This window comes from Condylura cristata, unplaced genomic scaffold (genome assembly GCF_000260355.1).
Source record: "Condylura cristata isolate star-nosed mole 26May11 unplaced genomic scaffold, ConCri1.0 scaffold00026, whole genome shotgun sequence".
NCBI classification, from domain to species: domain Eukaryota; kingdom Metazoa; phylum Chordata; class Mammalia; order Eulipotyphla; family Talpidae; genus Condylura; species Condylura cristata.
Genome location: NW_004567127.1, coordinates 4,856,563 through 4,867,470, shown reverse-complemented (window position 1 = coordinate 4,867,470; position 10,908 = coordinate 4,856,563). Strand labels below are relative to the sequence as shown.

Below are 10,908 nucleotides of genomic sequence, written 5' to 3'. Positions count from 1 at the left end.
CGCTGCCCATTAACGTGTGGAGCGCCGCCCACTAACGCGTGGCACCGCCAAATAACGCGTGGTGTGCCGCCCACTAACGCGTGGAGCGCTGCCCACTAACGTGCAGAGTGCCGCCCACTAACGCGTGGCACCGCCCACTAACGCGTGGCGCGCCGCCCACTAACGCGTGGAGCGCCGCCCACTAACGCGTGGCACCGCCGCCCTCTAACGCGTGGCGCGCCGCCCACTAACGCGTGGAGCACCGCCCACTAACGTGCGGAGCACCGCCCACTAACGCGTGGCACCGCCCACTAACGCGAGGAGCACCTCCCACTAACGTATGGTGCCGCCCACTAACGCGTGGAGCGCCGCCCTCTAACGCGTGGCACCACCCACTAACGCGAGGAGTACCGCCCTCTAACGCGTGGCACCGCTCACTAACGCGTGGAGCACCACCCTCTAGCAGCATGTACTCTAAGGTGGGGCCACCGTCACGTGCGCAGGGACACAGACCCCTGGAACATTTGCGGACAGCTCGCTTCTGCAGCTCAGCAGAATCCTGCCCGCCTTTTCCCGGGCTGCTGAAAGGTGCCGCTAGTCAGGCCCGGCTTGAGCTCCTCCCCTCGGTGGCTCTGGACGCAAAGCAACACACAAAAGCTTGCTTGCTGAGAACTGCATTCCCCCCAGGAACGCTAAATAGCTGGGGCTGGCATTCTGTCCAACTCCCTGGCATCCCAATTCCTCCGATTAATTGTTTTCAAATTCTCTATTAGTTGGGGAGTGCTTTCTCCAAATGATCTCCTCTGCTGAACCTCGCGGGAGAGAGGCTGGCCCACTGCCTGCCGTGTCCCAGCGCACGTCGGAAGAGCCCAGGCAGCAGGCGGCCCCAGTGGCGCAGCCGAAGGAAGTTGTGCCAGGCGTCCCTGGATGCGACGCACAGAGGTGCTGGGTCACCAGCCCGTGTCCTGCTGTGGATGGTGCTGTGACACCATCAATTCAGGCACGAACTGGCAGAGAGCGGATTCAGGCAAATGAAGTGATGAAGAGGAAGGAGCAGGGTCCCAGAATACAGTGTCCTGTAAACTCCGGACCACAGAGCCAGAAAGAACCAGCACCGTCTCCTCTGGGCTGAGCTTGGAGAAAGGTTTATTCAGACATGTCCAGCCCGGCACGTCCTCCCATGGGAAAAGAGCCACAGGGGTCCTCTCACAACCACTGTCAGGGTTTGCCCTCCCTCATTTTTAGATAGTTAGAAACGAGCACTTTCTTCTGGCGAAATTCACTGTAAAGTCTCCCAAATTCAGCCTTTTCAGGAAAACAGTGGGGAAGGGGAAAAACTATGGGCTCAGGGCCCTGGGGGAAGGAGGCGGTGCTCTCTAAATTGCTTTGACCAGGGGCGGAGCTGAGCACCGCCTGTTCCACCCTGCGGCTGGTGAGGTGGAAATTCCTTATTTTGTCACTCAAGAAAAAGATACTCCAGACATTCTTAGTAATCCATGATCGATTTACAGCAATGAGTTCTTCCTAATGCTGGCTTAAATAGCACCGCCAGCTATCATTTCAATCTTTAATAAACAAAAAGATGGCTCTTCTTAAAACACAAAACAATTGTTTGTCATTCTCTAGGGTAGTGAACTCTCCTGTACCCAAAGGTATTTATTGACCCGCCAATAATCTTTCCTCCCCCTGTGCTCAGTACTCCAAATCCAATTAACCTTTCTTCAAAGGTCCTGTTTTATAACCGCCTGCTATTTTAACAGCCATTCTTCACTACTCATGCAGAAAGAGCGAAGTGGGTAGTCCATGTGCGGATCTGCAAAGCAGAGGACTTACCTGTGTTCTCTCTCTCTGGCACCAGCAGCCTAAGCGCCTCAAAGCACACTTGCACTTAAGCGTGACATATTGACACGAGAGATTACAGCCTGCACTGCATAATCCCCTCACGGTGCCTCGCTGAAACCTTCCCCTCATCCTTGGTGATAATGCCCAGCTGGGCTTGAGCCTTAAGTTTCGAAGCCTCTGGGACTTCAAGGTCGCTCCTGTGAAGACTGTCTTTGGTTGACTGCTTCTACCCACTAAGAGATAAGGAAATACAGGCACGTGGGAACACTGGGCTTCCCACAAAGAAAGCAGCATGGCAGAATGGCAGAGAAGCTGTGTTTTCAACCCTCGGGCCCGAGAGTAAAGTGTTGGACCTGTAGGGTCAGTTTCTCCGGAAAGAAACCCTGTTCGCTGGCTGACGCAGGATATATTATTCGATCGGTGTCAACCCATTCAATTCAGGCCAAGCTACTTCATGACACTCTTCCCCAGCCCGGGGTGGCGGCATGCAGGGTCACTGTAGACTTATTTAAAAATAGCCCAGCATTCATGATCATGTAAGAATAAAAACGACCCATGATGTACCTGTTTTTTTTTTTTTTTTTTTTTTTTTTTTTGCAGGAGACATTTGTCTCTTCCTGATACATACCAAAACTTCACACTTACCCAGTTTCTTGGCCAGCTTGGCTTCTTTCTTGGCATCCACCATCACAAAGCCTATATCTTTATGTTCCAGGACCTGGGCAACAAGCTGCAAGAGAGATGAGTTGGAGAATAAGTACAGAAACCAGCGCAGAACATAGTGGAAAAAATCACTAGTGTATGGACACTAGGCGGGAGCGGTTTCTGATACTCCGCCGGTTCTGGCAGCAGCAAGGGGAGTCTGTGGAGCAACCCCAGGAGGCTGGGACCAAGGTCAGGAAGTGCATGGTCATCACACCCTCCCTGGCCCTCGGAGCAGAGATTTGTTTTATGTTTGCTTGTTTTTAAAATCTTTTTCTTCTAAGATTTATTTATCTATGTGTACAAAACTGGGGGACAGGCCAGAGATATGGAGGTGTGAGAGGACTCCCCAGAGACAGAGTGGGGAACAGACAGGTGGATTGACTGAAACACTGCTGAGGGGAGCAGCGGGGAGACAGGAGAGGTCTGCTGCGCCCTGTGGGTCAGTCCCTGGCCGGGGATCGAACTTGTGCTGCAGTGGCTGCTGCTGGCTTCAGAGCAGAGGTTTGAGTTGAGAGAGAGGAGAGGTGGAAAAGAAGGACGCAAAGGCCACTTGGAAGCCCTGGCGAGGGTCTGAGTCCTTCTCTGGCCACCAGATGAACCCAGGGTGGGTGGAGACAGAAGAGCGTGTGCTGTTGACTGAAAAATCTTTTCATCTACTTAACAAGGACTTTTCTAGAGCAGTTTTTAATTTTATTATTTTTTTTGTTATAAATTCTGTTTTGATATTCAAGCTAAGGATTCCTTGCCTAGATCACAATTCTGAGGGATTTTTCCTAATTTTTTTTCTAAAAGTTTTACATTCAAGTCCATAATCCATTTTGAGTTACATTTGTCTAAAGCATGAAACTTTTTACTAAGATTCCATTTCCTCCTTTTTCTGTTTTTTCTGCCAACAGATATCTAGCTGCTCCAGTTCCATTTGCTGAAAAGATCAACTCTCCTCTGTGGAATTGCTTTTGTGCCTTAGTGAAAAATTGGCTGACAAATTTGTGCGGGTCCCTCTCCGCTTTCTCTTCTGACCCACTGATCTTTGTGTCTGTCCTTCCCCAATACCACAGTTGCGATGACAGCAGTTCTGTGACAAGTCTTAAATGTGGCTACCTCTTTTTTTTTTTTTAAAGATTTATTTATTTATGCATACAGAACTGGGGTACAGGCCAGAAGTGCAGGGGCAGTGAGAGGCTTCACCAGAGACAGTGGGGAGCAGAACAGGCTGACTGGCGAAGTCCACTGCTGAGGGGAGCAGCTGGCGGGTCAGGAGAGGTCTGCCGCGCTCTGTGGTCACCTCCAGGGCAGGCGGGGATCGAACTCATGCTGAAGTGGCTTTAACTTCCTAGTGCTGTGCTTTAACCCGCTGCACCACCAGGCAGGGCCCAACTACCTCTTTTTATTTTATTCTTCTTTCCAAAATCTGCTTTAACTTGGCTAGTTCCTTTGCATATCTGTATACACTTTAGAATAATTTCGTCTGTGTTTACAAAAAATCCTTACTAGGATTTCGATCGGACTTGCACTGAGTCTTTAAATTTGTTTATTAACTTGTGGGTACTGGACATACTGACTGTATTGAGTCTTCCAACTCATGAGTGCGGTATGTTTCTCTGTTTTTAAAAGCTCTTTGGGAATAATGCTCAGCAAAATAAGTCAGAAGGAGAAAGACAAATACCAGATGGTTTCACTTACATGTAGACTATAGAGAACCAAACCAAACCAGTAACAAACCCTGGAAATCTCACTATGGAATTGTGGCTACAAGGTGGGAAGGGGCAGAAGGCTGAGGGGCCGGGGTGGGAGGTATATTTTGGTAACAGGCAGCGAAGGAGATGTGATGGTCCTGTACTGATGAATTACATACCATTACTCAATTAAAAAATAGATGGCCTTTTGATATTGATTATACATTGCAACTAATATTTAGAATATGTTGGATGAAATAAAATCTATATGAATTTTTAAAAAGTGAAAGACCTTTGATGACTTTCATCATCATTGCGCAGTTTTTAGCACACAGGTTTTCTTAGATTTACACTTACGTACTGACTTTTTTTGAGTGATTGTAAATAGTATGTTTCCAATTTTACCCAAGTTTTTGTTGTTGCCAGTGTATAGGTAGATATTTGGGTTTTGCTACTCTGATGAGCTATTATTAATTTTAAGAGGCATTTTGGCATTGGGGGGGGTAGATCCCTTGGGGTTTTCGATGTAGACATATGTCATCTGCAAGCAGAGACAGTGGCTTCCAACCTGTGTGCCTCTATGTCCTTGTGTTTCCCCATGGCGCAGACAAGCCCTCCCTCCTCCCTGCGTTGGGAGGCTGGGAGAGTGACCCCTGCCTGTCCTCCCCGTAGGGGTTTGTCTGTTTTCCCTTCAGTTCTGTTAGGTTCTGCTCTGCGGAGGTTGCTGCTCTGGTCTGGTTTGTCCACCTTTGGCGTTGCTGTCTTCCTGGTGACCCTCAATCCTCTCGACATTCTACATCCTGGGCTTCAGATGCCTCTACTTTCTCTTCTTGATTGCTTCTCCATTTCTCTTCTCATTCCTAGGGCTGCCTTGATTTCCAGCCAGTGTCTATAATTCTTTGCCTGGATTTCCTCTCCTGTCTCAACTTCTCTGGGGGCTTCCTCTGTCTTTTCAAGTTTCCTCTCTGATCTTCTCACGTGTTCCATACTCCTGGCCACTCCAAGTCCTCCAGGCCCAGGATGTGGCAGAAGCAGACAGCTGCTGGCTCTGGAGCTCTTCCCCGATGCCTGGAGCCGGGGAGGGAACAGCTAATTAATGACCCCGGGCCCTGCACAGTTTGTTTTCTCCTTTCTTGGGTTTTGGCTGGGACTAGAAACCTTAGGATGGAAGGCGTCTTCATCCGTGTTTACGTTCTGACTCCCTGAGATTTCCTGCAAACCCATCTCTCTGGCGCTCGTCTGCTACTTTCAATTTCTTAAACTGAGTCATTTTTAAATTAGTTTTCTGAATTTTGGTGTAGTCCACTCTGTCCTACTCAGTACTGTCTAACGTTCCAAATGAATGATAATGAGTCCTTGTGGCTCGGCAACTCTAAGTTGCCTACTAGAGCTTGGGCCCGCGTCAGTTGTTCTTAAACTTCAGTGTCCATAAAAACCACCTAGGAATTTAACTCTGACATCTTCTAGGCAGACATCACTGCGTTCTGTTGGTTTTCAGGCAGATGCGAATGCGTGCCCCTCCCAGCCACATAAAGAAAGGCCTTTGTTTCCATGTGAGATTTATAAGTGAGTGTGGAAGATATTCGAGCGGAAGGCGCTACCTCAGGTGAACTCAGCTCTGTAGTCCTGTTTGAGTAAGTGTGAATTCAGCTCTGTAGTCCTGTTTGAGTAAGTGTGAACTCAGCTCTGTAGTCCTGTTTGAGTAAGTGTAGCCATAGCCAGCCACTGTCCTAGGCCGGGGGTGGAAAGAGTCGCAGTCCCCCCATAGCTGAGACCTGCCCGCCTACTCCCTCGGCACACCCTGCAGGCCTATCTCTCTTGCCTCTCTGCAAGATTAGACACAAAGCCTGGCACTTGAGCACTGTCACCACTTCTGCCCTCTAGCAAGAACATTCATGGGGCTGAGCTGTGGGCGCCAGGGCGCCGGCAGCCCGGGGGAAAGAAGTGAGACCGGGTGGGGAGTAATGGCTGCCACGAAAGCTTAAGGCCTTCCTTCTGGAACGACCTTGACGCGACCCCTTTTCCCCTAGAGCCATGCCCCTTCCCAGGCTGCTGGGACGACCCTGGCATGGCTGCCCCTCCATTCGGCTCCATCTAGCCTCCATCTTTGCTGCGGTCGGATACTCCAGCTTGTATGTGCCTTTCTCCAGTCTCCTGCAAGCCAGGCTCACTTCTAGATGGTGCTTGTGCGGGCCGCCCCGACGGCGGGGCCCAGCTCCAGATTCCCCTTTCACATCAGCCTCCTTTCTGTGGGCTCCAGGAGCCTTCACAGGGACATGGCACAAGGACGCTTATTTGCAATCATTAGGCTGGTGTGTGCTCCCATTTTGTGCTTCCTTTGAATTTCATTGGAGAAACGCTGCATGTTCTGGATCAATGCCTGGACAGGCATTGATACTTCAAATACTTCACAAGTTGAAGGGACATGGGCATCAAAGGGGAGGAGCCAACTGGCCCTAGTTACAGTGATGAAGAGCTACAAACATGAGGAGGAAGAGTCAGTAAGTCTCCTAGATTTCTAGAAACTGGAACACGCCTCAGATCTGGCAGTAGCGTGGCTCCTGTTGAATGATAATCCTCTCCCTGCTGGTTTTGCTTGGCTGGTTGCTTTTCTTATGGTCTGGCCTGTTGTCCATCCTAGAGAAGGGCTTTTTCTCTCTCTACAGTGGGAGCACGCAGCTCCTGGCATCAGCCAGATCCTGCCTTCCAGAAACGTTAGGACTTGCCCTGCCCTGTTGCTGATTATTTTGAGCACATAAATAACTTTAAAAATTTCCATGAAGTAAATTCATAATTCAATATTAAAGAAGAGGCGATTCTTAGTACATCCTTATTCTGTTTTTGTTTTTACTGCACTATGTAGGTTTTTCTTATAACATGATTACTTCTGTAATGGTGGGGTCAAAATAGGTCTCATTTTTCAATGAGTAGATGGCCGAGGGGTTGCAGCCCAGTGGTTAAGAGTACAGGGTTTGGGGAGCAGTAGCCTAGCCCTGATGCAATGTGGAAAGAAACAATAGCAATCTCACAAGAGAACAAGACCATGCATATCAAGTGCTTGACTTTCTTCTTAATATTATGACATCTGAGCAGGGTTCTGACCTTGTAGCAATTCAAAATTACCAAACAAAGTCTATGTGTTGGAATGCAGAGTAAACAATAACTATTTGCTGAGGAACTGCTTTGTCCAAGGTAATATACTAAACCTAAAGCACACTTTTAGCACCAAGGACCTGGTGGTATCGTTAGGGAGAAGCCTCAGCGACTCATGGGCAGGGAGGTCCGATGGTGCAGACAGTGTGGACGTGATGAGACAGTAGTGGGGATAATTTCCACGCACTCAGGATAACATCTAAAATCTCCAAGCAGCCAGCACGGCCCTGCCTGGTTTGGCCCGCCCGCCTGCCTCACCAGCTGGGGCCACTCTGCCTCATCTGACACACTCTTCGTGGGTTCCTTCAAGCCTCAAGCGTTTTCTGGCCTCCGTATCTCTGCACAGGGTCCCCCTTGGGCAGACTGACCGGCCCCCGCGGGTCCTGTGCAGCGTCCTGCAGGGGCCATCCAGCGTCCTGCAGGGGCCATCACCTAAGGCACCCAGAGTCTCTATGCTCCTGGGTCCCCCTTTCCTCTCTCCAGGGGACCCTTGGCCAACTCCTCCTTTCCCGAAGAGCACCCGCAATTTGGATTGCTCAAAAGCGCACCCCTGACTCGGTGGGAACAAGGCGGCCGTTTTACACTCGTCCGCTGCGGCCTGTGCTTTTCCTTCATCACCCCTTTTCCAGGGTGTAAATAGCTCACTCACAGGGCGGCCTTCTCTCCTCCACACCCCACCGCCAATGAGTCCCAGGTCCCACTGACTCTCTCCCCTCGCTGACTCTTGCACCTACATCAGAGATCGCAAATCTGCTCTCTAAAATACTAATCTAAAATGCTAGTTTCTGGGCCTCTGCTTGGCTCACTTATGTGATCTCACATAAGGGGAGGACAGATAGGTGGGTGCCACAGGTGGAGGAACGGGTGACAGGTTGGCTGAAGGGGAGCAAGAGTCAAGCTCCCAAGTCCAGGATGAGTTGGGGGGGGGAGGGGACACCCAGAAAGGTGACAGATCTGCATGGTGTATTTGAAAGCTGCCAAGACAGTCGATCTTAGACATGCTAGTCATGGAAATAAGTGTCGGAGGATGGCTGTAACTTACTGTGTGAGCATTTCACGTGGACACACGCAGCAAGCCATCACCGTGACCACCTGAAACTGACTCACGCTCTGTATCAATTATGTCTGGATTTTGAAGATGTGTTACTGGACATTTTAGTAAGCTGACCATTGGCATTGGGTTGCATTAGCCAGTAGAGAGGTTAAATCACTAAATGTTATATCCAGAATTAATTCATTCCTAAGGAAAAAATAAGAACCACGACTACATTCTCCTCCTCTTTGCTTCAGTTTCACAGTCACAGAATGAACACCTCACTCCTGGCTGTCAGGAGACGCTACTTGTGTAATATGCAACCCACCACCTCAGTAAAATTGTTCCTCCGTGTTGTATTTCTCCGCTGAATGTGTTACCATCTCATCTCCATATTGCACTTGAAGCCGTCTTGAAATGATAACTGTAAGGGTCTGTGTTCCTGATAGGTAGCACCTTTAAAGTATGTGAACATTTTTTAATGAAGCAATTTCACACAGAACGTGACAATTCTGGCTTTCCTGGAAGAATCAAAAGTGCTGAGCCCACATTCTAGATAGCAGCCAGAAAGTAAAGTTTCTTAAATAATGAGTTAGCGTAGATGAACATATGGCTTCCTTGAGTTTGAATGGGGGTGGGGTGCTGTTCTGGGCTCCTCCCAGACAGACAGAAAGGAGGCCCGCGGGCAGGCGGCGCCTGACCCGAGTGGGAGACGCCCTGTCTCCCACAGGGGGCAGCGGCTGAGAACCCCCATGCCATGTAAGGTGCCGTGGCCGTAGAGAGCCAGTCAGAATGGGCAACTCTCCGTGGCTCTGGAGAAAGAAGGGGAGATTCAAGGAAAGGAGGAGGCCAAGTGATGCCAGGATCTCCAGCCAGAGAGTGGGGCGAAGGACAAAAGGCTGGCATGGGGAGACGTGGCTGCATGAGAGGCAATGACTTCATGGCAGTGGCGGTCCAGCCACCAGCAAGCCTGGTGACCTCCAGGGCAGGGCCAGTCCCAGTGGGAGCCCTGGGGGATGGAGGAGGAGGAGGAGCGAAGGCCTGGGAAGAGTGAGCTGGTCAGATGGAGCGTGGTGGGCATCCCGGTCCCGGGCGGCAGGACCACCCTGAGCTCTCTCCTGTCAGAACAGGGAGGCCCCGGGCCCGTCTGGGGAGACCCTGGGACGGCAGCATGGCACTGCAAGGCAGCAGCCCAGAGGGTGACAGGGACAAGTCACAGCAGGTGCGCTCACTCGTTCACTAAGTTTGCCCATGGACGGAGGTGCCAGGTGCACACATTGCCCCCAGGGCCCCAAGGGCCAGCCTGTGTGTCCCCTCCCTCAAGGGCTTTCTCAGCCACAGTCTGGAGACAGGGAGAAAGGAAGAAAGCTACTTCTTCCCAGGCTTGGCTTCTGGAAGAGAGCACTTAATTTCCTTCGTGACCAGAGGAGAGATCTGGAAGGTGGGGGTAGACGAGGAGAGGAACTGGTCATTTCCTGGGGGAGAGGTCCCTGCTGCAGGGACAAGATCTGTCCCCTGAGGACAGAGTAGCCCCGATGGAAAACCCACAGACCTTTGCTCACAGCCCTGTCCCTCAGGCCAGTCATTCTGGATACCCCGGCTGCAGGCCTGCCCGCCCACGGAAGCCAGGAGCCCGGAGCTGCTTTCACCCACTGTCCCTGACGCCATGTGGCGACCAACCCAGCCGTCCAGCAGCAGCCTGCTCCCCAGAACGGGAGCGCTGACGGGCATCTGCTGCCACTTTCCCGGCCCTCAAGTGTGGCCCGGACTATGTATAGTCCAGCTGGCAGGCGCTGTGTCCGGGAGGAGGCGGGCCGCGGTGGACCGGCTCTGTGGTGAGGCTCAAGGGAAGACTGGGCCCCTGGAGCCAGCATGAGCGGCCTCTCGGAGCATCTTGGCGGGGAGGGCTGTTTTAATTGGCATTTTGTGCAGTCAACATTGGTCAGTGGCTGGGAAGAGGCCCAGAAGCCAGGCTGCATGCTTTCCAGTGCTCCTGTTACGAGGCAGCGTAACAACCAGCACCACCAGCACAGGGCTCCTGCCTGTCAGCGTGTCCACGTTCCAGCTCCACGCCAACACCTGACGTGAGCCATCAGACTGACACGATACCCACATGAATTTGAATCTGTAGAAGAGAAAGTGGAGGCCCAGAGAGGTTCATCCACTTGCCCAAGGCCACACAGCCCATAAGTGACCAGCTGGGATTCCAGCCTGGACACTCTGGCTACTGAGCCTAAGCTCTCATCGTGCATTCTCTTCCTTATGTCTGGACCTCCCAGGGACCTGGGCCCAAATCCTGGCTCTGCTACTTCCCTGCTGTAAGCCTCTCAGCCGCCGCCATACCTTCTCTGTTCTCAGTTTTCTAATCTAGAAAGCCCTGATTCTTTCAGTAGGAACTTATGGGCAAGCGTGCCGTGAAAGTATGTTCCACATATACATATACATATATATATATATATATATATATATATATATATATACAGAGAGAGAGAGAGAGGTTTATTATTTGTGCACACAGAA

The 10,908-nt window shown here is 50.9% G+C and overlaps 1 protein-coding gene across 1 annotated transcript in view; it reads right to left on the bottom strand.

The window, feature by feature from the left end:
• CASQ2 (calsequestrin 2 (cardiac muscle)) overlaps positions 1 to 10,908 on the bottom strand; it is a 52,257-nt gene that overhangs the window by 34,143 nt on the left and 7,206 nt on the right. The window contains exon 2 of the mRNA XM_004689607.2: positions 2,467 to 2,551. Coding sequence (XP_004689664.1) covers positions 2,467 to 2,551 — 85 coding nt within the window. The remainder of the gene's footprint in view (positions 1 to 2,466; positions 2,552 to 10,908) is intronic.